The sequence below is a fragment of the Pteropus vampyrus genome, unplaced genomic scaffold (genome assembly GCF_000151845.1).
Source record: "Pteropus vampyrus isolate Shadow unplaced genomic scaffold, Pvam_2.0 Scaffold363, whole genome shotgun sequence".
NCBI lineage: Eukaryota > Metazoa > Chordata > Mammalia > Chiroptera > Pteropodidae > Pteropus > Pteropus vampyrus.
The window spans coordinates 1156799-1178167 of NW_011889144.1; the positions used below are offsets into that span (position 1 = coordinate 1156799).

General features: G+C 38.0%; 2 protein-coding genes across 6 annotated transcripts in view; one reads left to right on the top strand and one right to left on the bottom strand.

The window, feature by feature from the left end:
- Positions 1 to 16587, bottom strand: part of PCID2 (PCI domain containing 2) — a 23445-nt gene extending 6858 nt beyond the window's left edge. Inside the window, exons 1-7 of one of the 5 annotated variants that reach the window (XM_011379518.2) lie at positions 16370 to 16495; positions 10413 to 10502; positions 8964 to 9037; positions 7807 to 7872; positions 6816 to 6857; positions 5701 to 5755; positions 4189 to 4292 (exon numbers count right to left, since the gene is read on the bottom strand). In XM_011379518.2, the coding sequence (XP_011377820.2) occupies positions 4189 to 4292; positions 5701 to 5755; positions 6816 to 6857; positions 7807 to 7872; positions 8964 to 9037; positions 10413 to 10502; positions 16370 to 16477 (539 nt within the window). In that variant the 5' untranslated portion in view covers positions 16478 to 16495. Of the gene's footprint in view, positions 1 to 4188; positions 4293 to 5700; positions 5756 to 6815; positions 6858 to 7806; positions 7879 to 8963; positions 9038 to 10412; positions 10503 to 16369 lie in introns of those variants that run through there. The other 4 variants (XM_023522915.1, XM_023522916.1, XM_023522917.1 and 1 more) reach the window with 4 other exon arrangements.
- A 59-nt stretch (positions 16588 to 16646) lies between these two features.
- The window catches only part of CUL4A (cullin 4A), a 50965-nt gene continuing 46242 nt past the window's right edge, over positions 16647 to 21369 (top strand). Inside the window, exons 1-2 of the mRNA XM_011379519.2 lie at positions 16647 to 17161; positions 18136 to 18251. Coding sequence (XP_011377821.1) covers positions 17008 to 17161; positions 18136 to 18251 — 270 coding nt within the window. The 5' untranslated portion in view covers positions 16647 to 17007. The remainder of the gene's footprint in view (positions 17162 to 18135; positions 18252 to 21369) is intronic.

Genomic DNA, 21369 nt, shown 5'->3' on the forward strand with positions numbered 1-21369 from the left:
TAGGACTACATCAAACTAAAAAGCTTCTGCTTAGCAAAAGAAATCATCAACAAGATAAAGAGACAATCATCCGAATGAGAAATATATTTGCAAGCAATGCCCCTGATAAGGGCCTAGTATCCAAAATATACAAAGAACTCATACAACTCAATAACAACAAAAAAACAAATGATCCAATCAAGAAATGGGCAGAGGACCTGAACAGATACTTCTACCTAGAGGACATACAAATAGCCAACAAATATTTGAAAAGATGCTCAACATCATTAGCTATTAGGGAAATGCAAATCAAAACCACAATGAGATACCATCTCGCACCTGTTAGAATAGCTATAATCAACAAGACAAGTAATAACAAATGCTGGAGAGGATGCAAAGAAAAAGCAACCATCATACACTTTTGGCGGGACTGCGAATTGGTACAGCCACTATGGAAAACAGTACGGAGGTTCCTCAAAAAACTAAGAATTGATCTATCATATGATCCAGCAATCCCTCTACTGGGTATTTACTCCAAAGACTTGAAAACCTATATCCAAAAAGATATTTGCACACCGATGTTCACAGCAGCGTTACTCACAGTGACCAGGACATGTAAGCAACTGAAGTGTCCTACGATAGATGATTGGCTAAAGAAGCTGTGGTACTTCTATACAATGGAATATTATTCAGCCATAAGAAGAGATGAAATACTGTCATCTGCAACAACATGGATGGACCTCGAGATAATCATGCTAAGCGAAATAAGCCAGACAGAAAAAGTTGAAAATCTCATGATATCACTTATATGTGTGATATAGACCTAAAAGCAACAAATGAACAGGACAAACAAACAGAGACTCATTGACATGGATTATAGACTAGTGCTTACCAGAGAGTCAGGGGAGGAGGGAGGTAGACGGGGTAAAGAGGGTCAAATATGTGGTGACAGAAAGAAATCTAACTATGGGAGGTGAACATCCAGTGTAAATATATATATGCCTTACTGTTAAAGTGTACAGCTGAAACCTATTGGATTTCGTTAACCAGTGTCACCATAAAAAAGTAAAAAATAAAGAATTCTGAACATTTATTCTGAACATTTCATATAAATGGTGAAAAAATTAATTAAAAAAAAACTCAACTAATATGTAGTTAAGATTTGTGTGGTTCATTGTATGTAAATTTTACCTCAATATACAAAAGAGAAACTAAAGTATTTAAAGTTTACTGATGCATACTACATTATTTAGGGGAAATTGTGCTGATGTATGCAATTAACTTATGAGAAAGAAAAGATAAACTGATAGATGGATAGAAGGAAATACAAATGAACAGATGATAAAGCGAGTATAGTAAAATATTAACGATAGAAGTGGTAGGTATATAGCTATTCACTGTAAATTTCTTTAAATATTGCTGCATGTTTGAAATTTTTCATATATAACGTTGAAAACCAATTCAGAATTGATTCTGCCATGTGTTCCCATTCTGTGATCATTCTTCCTGGGCAAAACTAGCAGACTCTCACAGACGGTGGTGCTACAGAGAGAGAAGGTTAGTGGCAGGTTGCCTGGAAACACTAAATTCCATAGCATGAAGTCAAAGCACATGAAATTAAAGTGCCCAATATGGAAACAAGCAGGCTGTTCACTAGCCAGAGAAAAAAGAAATTGCTCAAGAGCAAGAAGTGACCATACAGAAATACTTAAAATACCATAAAAATATAATTCAGTATTAAAATATCGGTCTGTTTTGTGATAACTGCCAGCTCTTTAATATGATTCTAGTCACTAACTAGTGGTATGACCTCAAACAAGATACTTTCTTTCTCTCTAGGGTTCATTTTCCTTATCCGTAAAATGGAGACAAATAATAATACTATTCTACTACCTACCTTAAAAGGTATGATTTAAAATACAAAAATTAAATCCAAGTAGTTTGTAACTTGGATTATTCCTTTAGTGGTGGATGCTGTTTCTGGTGGTTCAGTTATTCCAGATTTATCATAAGGGAATTCCATAAAATTCTCTTATGGTATTGTCCTTGCCAGTCTGGCACCAGGGATAATGACCTCTTTTGGAGACATGTGACAAAGCAAACCCTAAAGGAGAGGTTTGTTCCTTGAGATCTGCTTTTGTCTCCCGGGTCTATGCCTAAGAGTGAAAGTGCTGGGTCATATGGTCACTGTTTTTAACTATTTGAGGAACTGTCAGACTTTTGCAAAGTGACTGTATCATTTTACATTTCCACCAGCAATGCATGAGGGTTCTAATTTCTCCACATCTTTGTAAACATTTGCATTGTTTATCTTTTTGGTTCTAGTCATCCTGGTGGGTGTAAAGAAGCAGCTCACAGTGATTTGGATATGCAGTCCTTTGAAGACTAATGATGTTGAGCATCTTTTCGTGGACTTACTGGCCATTGGCATATCTCCTTTGCAGATATCTATTCAAATCCTTTGCCTATTTTTAATTGGATTGTCTTTTAATAGTTCTTATATATTCTAGACCTTTACATTATTTACAAATATTTTTTCCCATTCTATGGTTGTTTTTCACTTTTTGATAGTATCCTTTAGAGCATAAGGTTTTAATTTTGATAAAGTCCAATTTATCTATTTTTTCTTTAGTTGACTGTGCTTTCAGTGTCACTGCTAAGAAAACCATTGCCAAATTCAAGGCCATGATCACTTCTGTGCAGGAATACACAATCAAATAGAATTCCAAGTATCGATGTAATCCACGCAATAAATATTTACTGAATGCTACTGTGGTGTGAGAGACACTATGTGAAAGCAACACACATACCCTCATGGATTTTGCAATCAAACAAACATCATTCAGATAATTACTTTTGATAAGAGCAATGAACACAAAGTACAAACCGCTATGGAAGTTTATGAAAGGAGAACTGCATCTACTCTGAGGTTTGGTGGTAAGAAGTGTTAGAGAGGCTGAAAGCTGTGAAATGAACAGAGACAGCCAGAGGAAGAGTTGGGGGGCCATGGCAGGCAAAGGAAACAGCATTTGTGGAAAGCCTCAGTGGGGAAGTATCCTGGTACACTGAGGAATTGTTTTAAGTCCAGCCCTGGCTGGAATGTTTTGAGGTGGGGCTGATGGGGGCAGAGTGGTGAAAAATGAGAAGCTGGAACACTTTCTGGGGTCAAGAGATTTTGTTTATTTACATATGGAAAGCTTTACCTTTTCTTTCTTTGCTTTACAATTTCCTAAAACTCCCAAATAAACATGCTTTTATAATGAGTAAAGAGATTTTAAAGAGAAAAATAGAAACTCTAAAGTAGAATCAGATAGAAAGTCTAGAATTAAAAAATAAACAGTGGCTGATAAGAACAGTCAACTTGAGACCAGGTCAATATAAATTATCCAAAATGAAGGAAAGATAGGGAAAAAAAGACTAAAAAATAAATTAACAGCATATCAGTGCCCAGTGGAATAATAACATGCAGTCTAACATACATGTAATTGGAGTTCCAAAAAAAAAAAAGAAGAGAAAAAATGGGACCAAAAAGTAGTTGAGGAATGTCAAAAATTAAATTTAAAAAAATCTAATAAAAAACATCAACTTACAAATCCAAGAAGCCCAATGAATCATAAATAGGAAAAATAATACAAAAACACATGGGTACAACAAGGTCAAATTACTGAAAGCCAAAAGTGAAGAGGAAAAACAGGCAAAGGAAAAAGAGTCATTATATACCAGGAAACATTGATAAGAATGACAACTGACTTTTCATCAGAGACATAAGAAAGCTAATGGAATGACACTTTAAAGTGATAAAAGAAAAAAATGGTCAATGTAGAATTCTCCATCTAGTAAAAAGATCCTTGAAAAATGAAGACAAAGAGTTTCAGAAAAATGAAAGCTTAGAGAATTGTCAGAAGACCTGCACTAAAAGCAAAATGCTAAAGCAAGTTCTCACAATAAAGGGAAATGGTACCAGGTAGAACCTCAGATCCACAAAAAAGATTAAAGAACTCCAGAAATGGTAAATATGTGGATAAATGTAAAAGACTACTTATCTCTTATTTCCTTATAAAACAACAAACTACTTAAAACAAAAAATAAAATGATCGTGGGTTTACAACATATGTAGAAGTAAAATAAATGTCAACAACAAAGGACAGGAAGGGGCAATGCGTTGTTATAGGAGACTGGTCATATGTCAGTCTCCAAAACCTCACTCACGTATCACTGGCACAGACGCGGAAACAGCTCATCAACAATTCAGCTGCTTTTTCCAACATGTCCCCGACTTTGCTTTTTCCTTTCTTTACCAACTGCTGATCTGCCTAATAGAATATAAAAACATTTACTTTTGTTTTCTGCTAGATTTCTTAATGAAAAAAAGAAAATCACAGTGCAGCTAAAAGCAAAAATGGCTACATCTAAGAGTCGAAGTCCCAAAAGGTTCTTGCGAAATTATCTAGTCTGTATTACAATATTTTTAGAAACTGAGAAATCTACAGCTTATGCCAACTCTTCCACAAATCAAATCTCTTCAACAAATTCAAGCTACTAAGTCAGTCACCAGTTTTTAAGCCTATACTGCCATATAGCCCTGCACTACTAAGAAACCTTTTCTTCCCTCAATCAATGACCTTCCCATCGCCTATGCACAGCTAGTCAAAATCCGTGAAACCAAACTTTCGATAAATATCAAAGTCATTATTACCCAGTTTGACTCTTCCCTTGTTCTAAGGATAGCTTGGTTAAAGAACTAGTTTTCTCCTATTTACATTCTCTCTATCATAGGTTTTCAAAGGCTGGTCTATGAACTCCTGAGAGCCTTCAAGATGCCTGCAGATGATCCACATGGTCAAACCATTTTCTTGAAAACACTAAACCATTATTTCCCTTTACGATATTGACATCATACTGATGATGCGAAAAACAATAGTAGGTAAAACCACTAGAGCCTTTCCAGGGGCACCAAAATGACGAGTAGTCATCCTAACCTTAACATCATGCACCTACACCCACCAATCATCTCTGCCTGTTGGTGTTCCTGAGTTTCAGGCTTCTCTAGGACCCAAGCTAGAGCAGACAGGAGGCAAAAAGGAAATGCAGGAAACTCGCTGCTGTTTCCCTTCTCTCCACCTCTCAGAACCATTTTGGCTTTAAAATTCCCAGCAAGAGAAATAGGAAAAATGTGCCTACTCCATCTTGTCCAGAATCAGAAGTCATCAATAAATTTAAAAACTATAAAAGGGTCTTAGGACCAAAACTTTGAGAAATGCCGCTCCAAAATTGGCTTATGTTGACCCCCAAGGGAACACCAACTCCATAAAACCCAGGATCTTTACCTCCTCATGGCAGGAACTACTGCCTCGATTTACATTAAGGTGGATTTCTTCAAGATAGGACAGGCCACATCTTAACAGTAGAAGAGAATGCAGAATCGCCATCTATTATTGCTCCACCCCCTTAAAAAATATCGTGTGCCATAAATGATTAACCATATACAGAAATAACTTCCTCTATATCTACAATGTGAAAAATGATGTTTATTTAAATCTGTTCATATCAACCCAAAAAGAACAATGAATTAAGACATCCCCTGTTTTTTTGCTCTTTACACTAGATATATCCCAACCCCAATTCATTCCTCAAAATTTTTGGAAAGAATGATAGGAAAATAAGCAAGAGACAGATACCAAGCCCGGGTTTGAAAACAATAGTAATAAAAATTGAACTTACATTATTGGCAAATACTCGAAGGTCAAGTGCTACTGCATACATGACAGGCAGAGCCCTACAGGGACAAAAAAAGCAAACGTGTTTGAAGAGGCTATGAGGTCAGAGAGTCCATTACCAGAGGTGGGAATGACACCATCACCCAGGGCTATTACCCAGAATGGGAGTCAGCATCCCTCCAAGAATCCAATGGCTACTGTTATCTGACTCACATTCCATCAGGGCCGGCTGCCCTGGGCTTTCTGATCAACACAGAGGCCAGACATTGAAGTGCTCCACACTTACTGCCCCAGACCCTCCTCAGAGGCCTAGATCCTGATCCATTTAGGGGTCCTCAGTCTGAGGCAGGACCTCCTCACACTGTTCCCAGGACATCTTCCCTCCCCTCACGTTCCCATCAAACAACTCGATTAAAACAAGATATGGTTTGGTAAGATTTCCTAACAGCAATGAGTATGCAATAGACAAAATGTCATAAAACAATTTTTTAAAAATCTTGCTGGCAGTATTGGTCTTCCTTTCACGGGTAAGTTAAGCCTTCATTTAAAAAGGGGGTGGTTTTTTTAATTTTTATTTTTTCTAGAAAAGGTTATTTGCAAGCCTTCAGTTATTTTAGTACAAACAAAATTTCAGTATTTACCTACAGTTTGTTAATACATCATAAAATTATGAATTAGTTTGACAAGCAATGTAAAATAAGCCAATTACTATTAATCACGTCACCCCCAAATGAAGTGTAGTTGATCTACCTCTTGTACAAGTTTAAAACCAAAAGTAAGTTCAAAATTGACAACTGAAGGGGATAAATAGTATTTAATAAATATTTTAGGCCATTGAAGGGCTGAAATAAAAGTAATACTTCAAATTTATATAAACACACTGAAAATAATCTGGTTAATCTGCCATTTAATTTTATACTATTAACACTCCGTTATCCACGTCGATATTATTATGTCAATACATGATATTAAATATCCACATAGAAAACATAATACACAGAAATTCAGGACAAATTTTTTTAGTATGTGTTACCAAAGAGAGCACTATAGTAAATTTTTAAAAAGCTTCTGCTAAAAAGAAATATTTGCTAATTTCTAGCTGCTTTTGTTCATACTTACCAGTTTTCTTCTTTGTGGGCCTGAAATGCCCTCAGGAATGATGTACTATATTAAGGAACATATGACATGTAAAATTCAAAAAATGCTACAAATGTATAAAGAAGAGGAAGAATCTTAAATTTTAAGGGATATAGCTCACCATTTAGAAAATTATGTGAACTCATAGCAGTAAGTTCTTGAAGAAAAAAATGTATAAGCCCACTTATAAATATCTGAGTATCATAAGGTATAAGTTTACTAAATATATTTATTTCATACATATTTTCTTGAAAGTAAAAAAAAGACTATTGTTATAAGATTTTTTGGCAATCTCAAACATTTTATTTGGCTTCTCTGAGCCCAGATGATCACAAGTTCTATATAATGGGATATAGAATCTGTAGTATAAAGTTTAATTCATCAATTACAGAATTCTTGAATTCAAAGGAGACAGCTAGTTAGCAAACAACTCTCTTCTGTGTACGTTTAAACAAAATGGTTAAAAAAATAAGCAAACTAAAGTTTAGAGATACATTTAAATACAAGGACACTCACTGACTAGGGCCTTAGCTATGCAACAGCACTTAAATGCTTTAAGTCAGAAATTAGCTTGATTAAGGTCTTAGTGACTGCAATTAAATGATGATACATGTTGAGTCCACTCCTGTCCACCGACGCCCAGATTTTGGAGTTCTGATATTTCACCAAGCATACTTAACTGATTCCTATACCTATAATGCCTTGAAGGCAATAAAATATTACTTTTCACAACTGAATTAAATAAAATCCTTAATCATAACCAGTGTTCTTCTTTACTAGATAAGTAACTGGATGACAGTCTTAAGATTCATGCTAAATTTAAGTACTTGAGTGAAATAGCTAAGACGTTTCTCTTCAAAAGGTTTTAATTAAAGGGATGAATAAAATTGGCCCAATGTTTCAAGATCTTAAGCCCTAAATAATCCACTGTATCTGTTATAAATTGAAACAGTTAACAAACAACAAAAGATATTGGACGATGACAGTTTGGCATTTGTATGCCTCTATGAAGTCATGGTTCCCTACCGCATAAGTGCACCTGAAAAAGAAAGATTGGAGACTGAGAATAGAGGCAGCAGAAAGTGCATTTATAGGATGAAAAACGTAGAAGTGAACTAAGTAGACCACACATCTTAATTCCATCACAAACATCCCAGTTCTAAGCTGATCCTGCAGTAAAGCTGGACCTCCTGTTTGGCAGGCTACAACAGTTGAAGATAAGGAAAACAATTATTTGAAGTAAAATGAGTTGGTATAAGATGAAATTCCACATTAAGTTTTGAGACTATTCTTTAAAGTCCCAGGAGAAACCTAGCTGCCAGCAGGTTTTGTTAATAACATGTACTGATAATATAGTATAGCATTTCTACTGTATCAATGGCAGATGACCCTCTAACTAGATGCCTAGCTGGGTAGAGTCGGTATTAGTTCATCACTGAATCTGGAGGCTCATGGCACACTACACAGAACTGGGAAATCACAAGGAGCCTCACGCTGCAAAGAACACACTGGTACCCAAACTTTTCCAAAGATCTCACAGATCTATACTCCTTCCCCGCCTCACCTGAGCCTGCTCTGAAACACTGGAGGCAATACAGGCAGAAAGGCAATCAAACACCACATACTTTAAGGACATGAAGTTTGTCCAATTTGATGGTTTAGAGATAAACTATTTCTACTGAAATGAAATGTAAATAAAAAGCAATATTTCATTTGCTCTGCTCAGCTCCAGTTTCTTTCCCAGCAAGGCAAAGAGATTAAAAAACAGACATATGTCCATGAAAAACACAATCCAATGGTGGGCTCTATTAAATGAAAGACCACTATACAGCCAATATGACGAATATCAAGTGATTTTTTTTATAGTATCACACAAGACATATAAAGATATATGATCACAATATAATTTTAACTTTTAAAAACATACATCATCCTTGAAATGAAAAAAGTCTTAAAATTTTAAACTTTTTAACTTCACAAAATTTTCGCAAGCCTTACCAAAGTGAAATTATAAACACACTTTTCCACTTTTTCAAAGTAAGTCATTATCTGCTTCAAGCATTAGATGATGTTAAATAAAATCCCTAGTCAATTCAGCGATTTCAAGATTGACTTGTTTCACTTCCTCACCTTAAATGAGCTGCAAACATTTCGTCATAAGGGGGTTCCAAAACTTGTTGACACTTCTCTTCTGGAGAGGCCAACTAAATAAGAAGAAAAATGATAAAAATAAAATTAACAGGCACAGAAAGAATGCAATGTTTAGAAAGAAATTTAGACAAAAAACAAAAGAACAAAAACAAAAAACAGGAATATGTCCATGAAAAACATAAGCCAATGGTGGGCTTTACTGTGTTTCAAAAGAATTTACACTTTATAGTTAAGAGTAACACTTTACACTTTAACACTTGTAAATAAAAGGTTCATTACTTCAACAAATACTTATCAAGCATGAGCTATGTATAAGGCTCATGAATACAATGTGTTCTCTACTGCAGGCTAAGAAATAGTCTAGGTACTTTGTGTTCTCTACTGCAGGCTAAGAAATAGTCTAGGTACTTTCATACATATCTTAATATTTAATAGCCAGTTAGTCAAGAAATATTTGGTAAGCAGCTACTATGTGCTAAATAAATAAGGTCTAATGAGTTAGAGAAGATGGCATGTTAGGATGCCACTCCTCAGCCGCTTGGTGACAGATAAAGTCACCCTCTCTCTGTGTCCTGAGCTCGACTGACATTTATTTGTAACTCTTCCTTTCTTCTCAATGGCCAAATTTTAGATAATACAAGCATCACAATGTATTATACAGCACAATGAATTAAAAGAAAAGGAATCAACAAGTCTACTCTGATACTGATATAATATATATGTATATGTGGGATGGAAAAATTACATCATCAGAAAAATCACCATTCTAATAAAATAATTCAGACAATGGCTACCAGTGAATGGAACCATCAGATGGAAGGTTAATAGGGAACTTTACACTGAAGAACTCAGCCTTAGATTACAAATGGGCAAACAGATATCTATACCCCAGATGCAATAGGAAGCACATAACACCAACTATGGAGTATCTGGCCAGCAAGCTGAACTTGAGTCTCATCAAGTCTCTGGCACTAATTTCTATTTAGGGAATGGTTTTTGATGTGTTCTGCACAGTAGAACAACCTAGAGAACTTTAAATTAAAAAAAAAAAAAAAGCCAGAAACTGGTTTACATGATGCTGAAGTGCAGCTTATAAGCTGCCAAATATAATCACCAATATATAAACTCAAACTCTAAAACTTTTCTTAGGAAGCCAGTTACCCTCTCTGTGTGCATAAGTATTTGTTGAAGTAATGAAGTAATGAAGTAATTTGTTGAAGTAACACTTTATTTACAAGTGTTAAAGTGTAAAGTGTTACTCTTAACTACAAAGTGTAAATTCTTTTGAAACACAATAAAGCCCACCATTGGCTTATGTTTTTCATGGACATATTTGTTTTTTGTTTTTGTTTTTTTGTTTTTTGTCTAAATTTCTTTCTAAACATTGCATTCTGTAACCCTCTCTGTATGCACAGTCCTTTCAACTACCTGAAGCCGTGGGTTGGCAACATGAGGGTGCTTGAAAGATACCAGCTCTGCACAGGATGCCCCATCTCTGGTGTCGATTGCTTCGTAGACCTGAAGCATTTGAAAAGAGAAACACTAAGGAGAAAATAAAACACTCTATTCTAATAGAACCTAAACAACTCATTGTAAAATTCATTTTCCCTACTTTGAAAGGAGTCGATAATTAAAATATAACAAGTCAGTAGTCTCTTTAACCAGCAAACTATAACTACATTTCAAAATGAGATCTTCTGGAGGCAAATAAACAGGTGATTTACTGTTAAAAACTATGAAAAAGCAGAATAAGCTAGTTTATAATTTGGTTATTAATGAAAGTGAATTATTCTCATTTACTCAGTCATACCAGCAAACATTTGAAAATTCACTCACACGGCTTATAGGGGAAAGAAAACCTTATACACCACATATTTCTAAAATTCAAAAGACTTCTATTCAACCTAAATATATAATAAAAATGGGAATAGTAATAGCTAAATGAATGGTGTCACGGTCATACAATAGGTAGCTGTGTGCTACGAAATAGAATGAAACATATCTACATGGAAAGTGTGCTTCCTGTTAAGCAAAAACAAGGAAAAGAAAAAAAAGAGTTAGTTAGAGGAAAAATGCATAACACGATCTGGGAGGAAAAAAAGTATGTATGACATGTAAGAACGAGAAGACATGCAGGCCATGCCACACCAGCTGACTCCTTGGTCAGTGGGGTGGGGAGTGAGGAGACTTTCATTTTACATATTTCTATACTGCAAGACTGTGTTACAGCAGACATGTGTAATTAGAAAATCAAATGATATTTTAAAATTATATCTACCAAAATGACATAAAAATCCTAACTGTATAAGTGAAAAGAAAGCTAAGTACAAAGGTGCACAGTATAATTTATCTACAATAAAATTAAATTAAATATGTAAATTTTATGCCCACAAAGACTCCAACGAGGGCTATCATAAAAAGAGTATCCAAATGAGAAGGTGCTCACATTCCGAGCCACCAGTAAAATGCAACAGGACATCTCTTATGCCCACCGAAGAGTTAAAATTGAAAAGGCTGACCATACTAAACACTCCAAGAATATAAAGCAACTGAAACTCTCACACATTGCTGGGGAAGGGTGAAGTGGCATCCGCTTATGGACACTGTTTGGTATGCCCACTAAAGAGAACACACACCTACTCCTCCACCCAGTAATCCTATGCCCAGGCACCTGCAGCCAGAAGAAATGGAGGCATAAGCGACCAGGTCAGCAAGGGGCTCCAATTCCTCATCTGTTGCATCACTTAGGGTATTGACTAAGTGTACATCACCTTATCTAATAAAGAATTTGCCACCTGACTATTCAAAAACTACATAAGCACTTATATTTTGAGCCAGCAATCCCACTTCTAAGGATTTACTTTACAACAAGAAAAAGGATATACTCATGCAGGTTTACTTATTGATATCTTCTGAGTAACCATAGAATATTTGTCCCATAGGTGCCTTTATCTCAAGGAAGCTGATAAAGGCTGCCAAAGTTCCCGTCATCATGAGGTGGGTGTGTGTGTAGGAAAACAGAGGGATGGCAACAGACTATCTTAAAGAACTGGCCCGTCCCTCAGTGGACACTAAGATAATGGGCAACCCAGTCACCCGCTTCAGTCACTGTTAATGTCATGTCCTGGAAGCTTTGGCCTTTTAATTTAAACACCCTCTAGACCATGCAGCACCCCGGGGCATCCCTGGTTAGCAGCACTCCTGTGGGCCCAGTCAGGGACTACAAAGCTCACCAGGTGAAGCATTCTGGCCCTGGGCACTTCTAGAAATAACTTCTCCTTCTTGGCTGCCGCTGGTCACCTTATATCCTTCAGGCTCCAATCTGGTCTACAGGGGAATCATCTACCTTGGGAAGTCATAATTCCTCAAAAATACATTTACTAACTCTGTTCTCTAAAAAGTTCTAGAAGCAATGGCTCCCAGTAGCAAGGAGTACACCTAGTACTCAGAATGGTTTTCTAAATTCCATTCCCCACTAAAGGAAACCGGAGCTCCCTGAAGAAACAGCCGATTGAGCACTGGGACAGGGAAAGAACTAGGTAAGCCTGGAAGAGATACTATTGCGCCAAAAAAGCAAGGCTCAAAGAAGGATGAAGACCTATAAAAAAGCCACAGAAACCAGTTTGAAGGGGTTCTCAGTGGCCAAATTTAGAACAATTTGAGCTTCAAAAAGCATAATATTCTTAATATTGGTACTGGATAACTTGGCATTAAAAATAATCCATAATGATACTTTTTAAAAGAGCATAAGGAAAAGCATTTTTTAATTGATGAAATACTAACAAATGTAGAAAGAACGATAGAAAATTACCACTTGGCAAATATTGATGCAATAACTGACTTGAAAAAGGGCCACAAATGAAAGCTGAAACCACTTTGTGAAAGAGTCTCAGGGAACAGTATGTTCCTGGTTTCTCCTAGTCCACTCAACAGATTACAAATGACAAAAGAAAAGGTACCTCAACACTGGACCATTTGATGGACATCTCTTTAACCTAGTGAATCAGTTAGTATCACCAATGCGTGCCTCCTAAGGTGAGGCTATGGGAAATCCATACTATCAAATGCAACGTGAATCCAATCATTAGGAAACAGTCAAAGGTAGATTGTGAGATATCTACAAGTCAACTGGCCTGGACATTTAAAAAATGTTAAATGTCATAAAAGATGCCTCCTCCTAAAAAAAAGGACAAGAAGACTCTTTTAAATTAAAGAGAACTAGGCAAAAAAAAAAAAAAAAAAGGAAAAAAAAACCAAATAAAATAAAAACAATGCAGTATGTGATCTCACTGGATCCTGGTTTTAAAAAAGTTCTAAAGAACACTTTGGGGAGACATGGAAAATTAAACCACTATATTAAAAAATAATGATGTTAATACTGATGTTAAATTTCCTGAGTATACTACAGGCACTTCAGTTATACAGTAAAACCACTCCGGTGCTAGGTGAATGCACAGTGAAGGGCCATGGTGTCAGTAACTTTCTTTTGAATGGTTCAGGGAAGATAGGGTACACACATGCCCAGAGGGACAGATAAGACAAACATGGCATATCAGATGAGGAGTATACAAGTCTTCATTGTACTTTCAACTTTTCTACAGGTTTGAAATTTTTCAGAATAAAAGTTGGGAGGAAAATAAAAATTTTAAACGTAGAGTTTTTAAAAAGTAACTTGCCATTTGAAATAAGAGTTTGTAAAATGGACCAAAGAATGAAATAAAGGACACTAAAAAAATAACAGCAGCTCTCAGAGAGACTAGAAATGTGATCTACCTCTGGATATGCAAACTGATCTTTTTTCTAAGTAGAACATCAATTTTAAAAGAATATATGGGAAAATGTCTGATAAATTAATTCAACCTGTCATCTCCAAGCAGAAACTAAATCGAATGACTGTTGAAACTCTGAGCCCTGAATAAAAAGGGTCTCAGTAGATGAGGGGACAACTTAGTCAAAGACAGCCCTCCTTAGGCCTCTTGAGATAAGTGTGCTGGCACCCAAGACTCTGATTGCTAGCTCTTTCACTAGGGTTGCTACTTTAAGTGGCAGGTCACCTTGAGAAATTCTCCCCACATCCCCAACCCTGGATAAAAACAAACTAACTTACTGCCTGCTATAAAATGGGTGGATTCTCCAAGTGGTGTTTTTCTCTTGATGCCTGTACAGGTACCCTTCTGGGCCCATCACATCACCTGTGAGACTTGGGACCCAGAGGAACTGGTATCAGCATGCTGATGCCATGCTGCTTGCCATGCTGAGTAATAAAGTCCTTAGTCTCTGACCCAGGAATCACATGTTCCACCAGCATCCATGAAACTAACAGGAGAACTCATAAGCTTATGAGGAGGACAAAATCAAACCCCAGACCTAACAGCCATTCGGAAGTGATTATGGAGACCATGGGAAATGAAAGACTGGACACTTGTCTACAGGTAGTTGTTGGCTGAGAATGTTGTGAAAGTGTCAAATAAGGAAAGGAGATGTATCCAAGTTGACAAGGTTACTGAGATTCAAGAAACAATATACTACGGAAACTTAGAAACAAGCAGGTACTGTTGAGGACAGAAAAAGTTGGCTGAAACTTGGGCTAACAGAGGCAGTGAGCTTCGTGTTAAGAGCATGAACTCTGGAGCTGGAACTCCTGGTTTTAATGTGCTACTTACTTGCCAGTGACCTTAGAAGCCACCTAACCTCCTCTGTAAAATGTGGCTTGCAATGGACCTACATCCTATAAAAACAGTGATAACGAGTTACTATACACAATAGTGCCTGGTTCTTAATAACCATTCAACGAGCACTAATTGTTCTTCTCATCATCACCCCAGTTTCATCAAATAAGATAGACAATTAAAGGAGATTCTCAGAGTGCTCCTCTGAGAATGTAGAGAACAAGACCAAGGTAGTTTGATGAAACAAGAATATGAAACAGTTAGACAGAGCAGCACTTTAATCCTAACTTTACTCCTCACTACCCTGAGTGGTCTGAGCATTGGCAGATCACTCGGCTTTATCACCCAGCCTATGGCAAGCTTCATCCCCTTCTACTTGCCTCCATTTATGCAGTCGACAAATTGTATTGAGCATGCACATTAGTCAGACACCATTCAAGGCACCCAGAATGGAAAAAGAAAAAGAAATGGAACTATGTATGGCAAGAAAACTGTAAAAGGTTAAGAAAAACATAACATTCTAGAGTGATTCTATATCCATGTTGGTTCTCCAATGTCTACATACTTGCTCAACCTTAAGTAAACTTAAATTGGAAAATGTTAACTCTGCAAAGATAAAGCCACAGTAGAACTATCCTTAAAGAAAAGGTCTTAGACCTCAGTCAAAAAAAGATTGGCAAATGAATACATATTTATACGTTTTAAGTTAAAATAAAAAACACGTATCTGTTTTTTCCATGATTCTTATTTTAACCACTTTTCTCATTTACGCAACTAACGATCCCAATAACCTCGACTATATGCAGCTGCTAACTAGATAGCTTTACCTGGGTGTCAACAGACACCTCCAATTTAACGTGTCCAAACTATATTAACTTTTATCTTCGGATCTGTTCTGCTCATTTGTTGCCTAAGCTAGAAATCCGGGACTCATTCTTGACTCCTCCCTGTCTCTCAATCGCACATTTCTTAATCACCAACTCTTGGTAATGTTCAGATACTTTTAAAATCCATTTCCTCTTTTCCTTATCCTTAGATAAGACCTTATCTAAGACCTTAAATAAGACCACAGTTCTAGGTCTACGAATTAGCATAGTTTAGTGGACAGAATGCAAGCTTCGAACCCATAAATATCTATATCTGAAGTATGCTGCTGCCGTTTACAGGCTGTATGTACAAAACTCTGAGACATTTTCCGAAGTATATGAAGTGTTAACACGGAGCTTATACTATATGGAGATATGACTAGAGGCTCGCAGCTGGAACTACGTGCTATCTCCATCTACTTCCACCACTGTCGGAATCAAAACTCGAAGTCAGGCCCTTAGGTCAGGCCTTCAAAGACTACACAAAGACTGAACTCCGACTCCTCCGCGTGGCCAACGGGTCCTTCAGCATCCTCTAGGGCTAGGACCCCTCCCCCCCATCCCAAACACGCACACACACACACACATCCTTAAACTGAAGGCAACGACCATCAGGGCACTTCTAGGTCGCCAAGAAACACAGTAGTGTGCCTGCTTCAATCGTCACTGCTTCCTGTCTGGAGGCCAAGGGCTCAGGCGCAGTCAGCGAGCAGACTCAGCGGGGCAGGCATTGAACACCTCGACCTCGGCCAGACACGTGACGGCCGCCCACTCGGACCCCAAAGTCCGGAAGGCAAAGAGAAGGCGTAGACCCTGCAGACGGCTCGCGACGGGGCCGGCCGAACGTTACCTGCTGCAGGTACTGGTTAATAGTGATGTGCGCCATGGCGGCGCCCACCGCCGGGACCGGGCAGAGCATGCGCGCCGGGACGCGCGTCACTTCCGGCTCGCGGTCCATTCCTAGCCTCGCGCCTGTGACCCCACTTTCCCCGCACGTTGGTTCCGGAGGTAGTGTTCGCGAGAGCGCGAGCCGTAAGCCGGCATGGCGACACTTTCGGGCTGAGGAAGGCTGGGGTCTCTGTGCTAAGATTCCCCCGCCTCCCTCAGCGAAGACAACTCGTTCGTGCACTTTGGGTCCGCCGGCCCGCTCGGGGCGCGCCGGCCCCCGGGAGTTGACAGGACTTGGGCTCTGCCGCCCCCTCGCTGTTGCAAGTTCCACACGGACCGCGGCTGACGCGGACTGGCCGCGCTCGCGAGCCTTGGGGTCGGGGTTCGGGTCGGGGCCGGGGTAGGGTCGGGGTCGGGTCAGAGCTGGGGCCGGGTGGAGGCCGGGAGGCGGTTGGGCCGGACCGAAGCGGCGCTGACGGAGCGGAGAATTATTGAGGGGAGAGGAGTGGAGAGGCCCAGCAGCCCGTCCGCGCGGCTCCGGGAGGAGGTGGAGGAGGCGGCCGAACGGGGCGGGGCGCCCGCTGCTTCCCGGCCGCAGCCATGGCCGACGAGACCCCCAGGAAGGGCAACTTCTCGGCGCTCGTCGGGCACACCAACGGCCTCACCAAGCCCGCGTCCCTCGCGGCGGCCGCCGTCACCTCCAAGCCAGGGGGCGGCGGCGGCTCCAAGAAACTAGTGATCAAGAATTTCCGAGGTAGGTATGGGGAGCGGCCTAGGGAGAGGGTAGTTTGTGGGCCAGGAGGAGGAGGGGGAGAGGGCAGTCACGGAGAGGAGTCTTGGAGGCCGAGGATGGGGTCGGAAGGCTGCCCAGGACAGAGTGGTGGTGGGGCGGCCTGGGAAGAGACCACGGAAGGGCTGGAGGTGTTGAGCAGAGCGGCCGCACTGTGCGGGTTGGGGAGGGGTGGGGGCGGCGCGGTGTGGTGTCGTCTGCTGGATCCCCGTCTGTTCGGAAGTCTCCTTCACGAGTTGGCGGTCATTGGCCCAACCCCTGGGCTCTCAGTAGGTTTGGGGTCTCCGGGTACTTCCGATGAGAGCACAGGCCTTTCCGACTGCCAGCTTAAGCTGCGGTGAATGCAGCGGGTTGAGTTCACTGCTAGCAGCTTTCTCCTTAATCTATACAGTCGGTCCAACTGGAGTAAATTAGGCCAGATAATTCCGGTATTTTGATCCGCACGGCGAAACTAGAATAAGCAGTAGCTAGTGAAGCTCTTCGTGATGTAATTTTTATTACTTCCTCCACTTTTTATCAGTTCTATCACTGTTAGGATCTCAGTAAACACTTTTGATATAGATATAGAAATTATAAGATTATTCTTTACTTTTCTCCCAACGCCAAACAATTAACTTTAAATGTTATATAGAGCTTAGTTATTCCATATTTATACGTTTGTAAAGTCAACTTAAGTAAAAGGAGACTGCGATTTTTATGTTTTCTGTGTGTATTTACCATAAAAGTCAATATGAAATGTATTTAGCAAAACGAAGATATTGTGGTTGCATAGTTTGTAACATAAGAAATTTATAAATACATATTTTGTGTCGAGGAAAAGCTAATTTCTGTGTTCTTTATCTATGTGTCTTTTAAAGTACTTTTTTGTAGACTATTTTTTGAGAGATATATGATTGTTAGCATGCATGTCATTCCCCACTGACTATCTGGATTTACAGACCGACCTAAATTGCCTGATAACTACACTCAGGACACCTGGCAGAAGCTTCATGAGGCAGTGAAAGCCATACAAAGTAGTACCTCCATCAGATACAACCTGGAAGAGCTCTACCAGGTAAGGCTCCATGCATGGCAGAAAGTAGAGCTTGTTAGAATTTTCAGTGAGATATAAATGCAGAAGTTTCATAGGCAAGGAAAACTTCAAGAGGTGATGAGGCCAGCATCCTGTCTCTCACCTACCTGGTTGTTTTTATAGTTTTCTAACAGTTGTCTATCTCCAGTGAAATGTGATACAGATGTAGATTGTATGGTCCTTGGTATTGTTTCAGAGTCAATAATGAAAGAAATAATAGAAATCTAAGTATTTGAAGATCACTGGGAGTCCTATGACAACATGCCCCAAGTCAATGAGTGTTTTCATTTTTTGGTAGTTGCGTGATTTTTATTTTCAAACTTAAGTTCCTAGAAAGATATTTAAAGTTATCCCATTACAGGAGAAAGATATTTAAAGTTATCCCATTACAGGAGAAAGATGTGTTTCTAAGACTCACGTGATTCTTAACATTTTCCAAATATGCAGCAAATTAATGTTATAATTCTGTTATGTTATACATAAAACTTATACTTTCACTTGTTAATACAGTCATTTTTCCCACTTCATTCTGTTTTATGACTACTTGTAATTAAAACATGCAAACAGATTTTGATACATTTAACTTAAAGTAATAATATTCCCTTTCTAATAAAAATGGTCAAAAGTACATTTTACTTTTTGGATATTCAATTTATGGGCAGACTGGTTTTTCTGATATCTTGTTTTTAAAGAATAGCCTTTGTTAACTAGTTATATCCACATTTTAGGTTGTAGTGTGATCAAATTCCTGTTAAGAGATGTAAATCTAAATTTTTTTCTGTTTATGTGATTGATTACATTATAAAAATTATGGAAAGCACAAAGAAGAAAATTAAAACCACCTATGCTCCTACTATGCAAAGAAGACTACTATTGACACTTTGATGGACATATGTCCCTTCTTTGTCTTACATTTGTGTGAGTTTATTATATTTTTTAATCAACTTTAATAAGGTATAATTTACATATATATTTCAGTAAGTTTTAACAAACATATAGTATTGTATACCTGCCACCATAATCAAGATATAGACTATTTCCATCACCTCAAAAAGTTTCCTGAGGTGCCTTTGCATTCAGTCATCTCCCCTGACACCCAGTCCTTGGCAATCACTGATTTTCTTTCTCTCAGTATATTTCACCAGTTCTAGATCTCATTTGAATAGAACCATGAATTTTATAATCTTTTATACCCAATTTCTTTTATTTAGAATAGTGCTTGTGATATTCATGCCGACTGTGTGACAGTAATTTGTTTTTTGTTGTCGTTGTTGCTGAGTGTTATGAATACCACAGCTGGTTATCCTTTCCTCAGTTAATGGTTATTTGGGTTCCAGTTTGGGGTTATTGTGAATAAAGCTTCTATGAAGATTAATGAATAAGTCTTTGTGTGGACATGTATTCTCATTCCTCTTGGATAAATATCTAGGAGTAGATTCTCAGGGTTACATGGCGAGTGTATGTTTAACTCGATAAGACATTTCTTGTTTTTCAAAATGGCTACACCACTTTACACATCTACCACTAGTGTATGAGAGTTCAAGTTGTTGCACATCTATGCCAACATTTGGTATTGTCAGTCTTTTTAATTTTAGCTAATTTGGTGTAATTTCACTGTGGTTTTAATTTGCATTTCCTCAGTGATACTAAGGATTTATTTGTCCATTGCCATGCTACATAACTTTTTTAATGAAGTGTGTGTATTCAACTCTTTTGCTTATTTCTTATGTGGTCGTTTATTATCAAATGTTTGAGTTTATTATGTATTCTGTGTACAAGTCCTATACCAGATATTTGCCTTGCAAATAGTATTTTCTCTCAGTCTGCAGCTTATCTTTTGATTCTCTTAATTATATCTTTCACAGAGCAGTTTTAAATTTTGATGGTCTATGTATCCTTTGCTCTTTTATGGATTGTGCTTTTAGTATGTATCTGAGATCCTAAAAATTTTCTCTTGTATTTCCTTCTAAGACATCTTAGGGTTTTAGGTTTTACATTTAAGTCTATAATCTATTTCGGGTGAATTTTTGTGTATGTTTTGAGGTATAAATCTAAGTTCAGTGTCTTCCCTGTAGATGTCCAGTTCTCATGCCATTTGTTGTAGAGACTATCCTTTCCCCCACTGAATTGCCTTTGCTTTGTCAAAAATCATTGTCCATATGCATGCAGTGATAATGAGTCTCGAAATCAGGGAGCATTGGCCCTCCAACTTTATCCTTTCTCAAAATTGTTTTGGCTATTCTAGGTCCTTTGTATTTCATATGAGTTTTAGAATCTATCAATTTCTACAAAAAGCCTGCTAGAATTTTGATGAAGATTATGTCAGTTTATAGATCAATGTGGGGAGAATTGATGTCTTGACAATATAGAATCTGCCAGTTGATCATAAGGGACAGCTCTCTGTTTATTTAGGTCTTCTTTAATTTCTCTCAGCAGTGTTTTCTAGTTCCAGTATACGGACCTTGTACAAATTTATCCCTAAGCATTTCATATTTTTAATCTATTATAAATGGTATTATAATTTTAATTTCTAGTTTTTTAGTGGATAGAAATAGAAATGATTTCTGTATATTGATCTTGTATATTGCTACCTTGTTAACCTCACTTGTTATTTCACATAACCTTGTTATTTCTAGAAGCTTTTTGTAGATCCCATCAGATTCCCTACATAGACAATCGTGTCATCTGGGAATAGAGATTTACTTCTTCCTGATCTGCATGCGTTTTATTTCCTATTCTTGCCACACTGTGCTGTTTAGAACCTCTGGTATGGTTAATAGAAGTGGAAAAAGCAGGTATCTTTATCTTGTTCCTGATTTTAGGGGGAAAGCTTTTCGTCTTTTATCATTGAGTATTTTGTTAATTAACTATGGCATTTTCAAAAATAGCCATTATCAGGTTTAGGAGGGTCCTTCCTGGTCCTAGTTTGCTGAAAGTTTTTATCAGATACGTGTTGGATTTTGACAAAACTTATGAATACTAAAGTAATCATATAATTTTTGTTTTCTAATGTATTACATTGATTGATTTTTCAAATATTAAACCAATCTTGTGTTCCTGGAATCAGCCCTACTTGGTCATGAGGCATTACCTTTTTAAT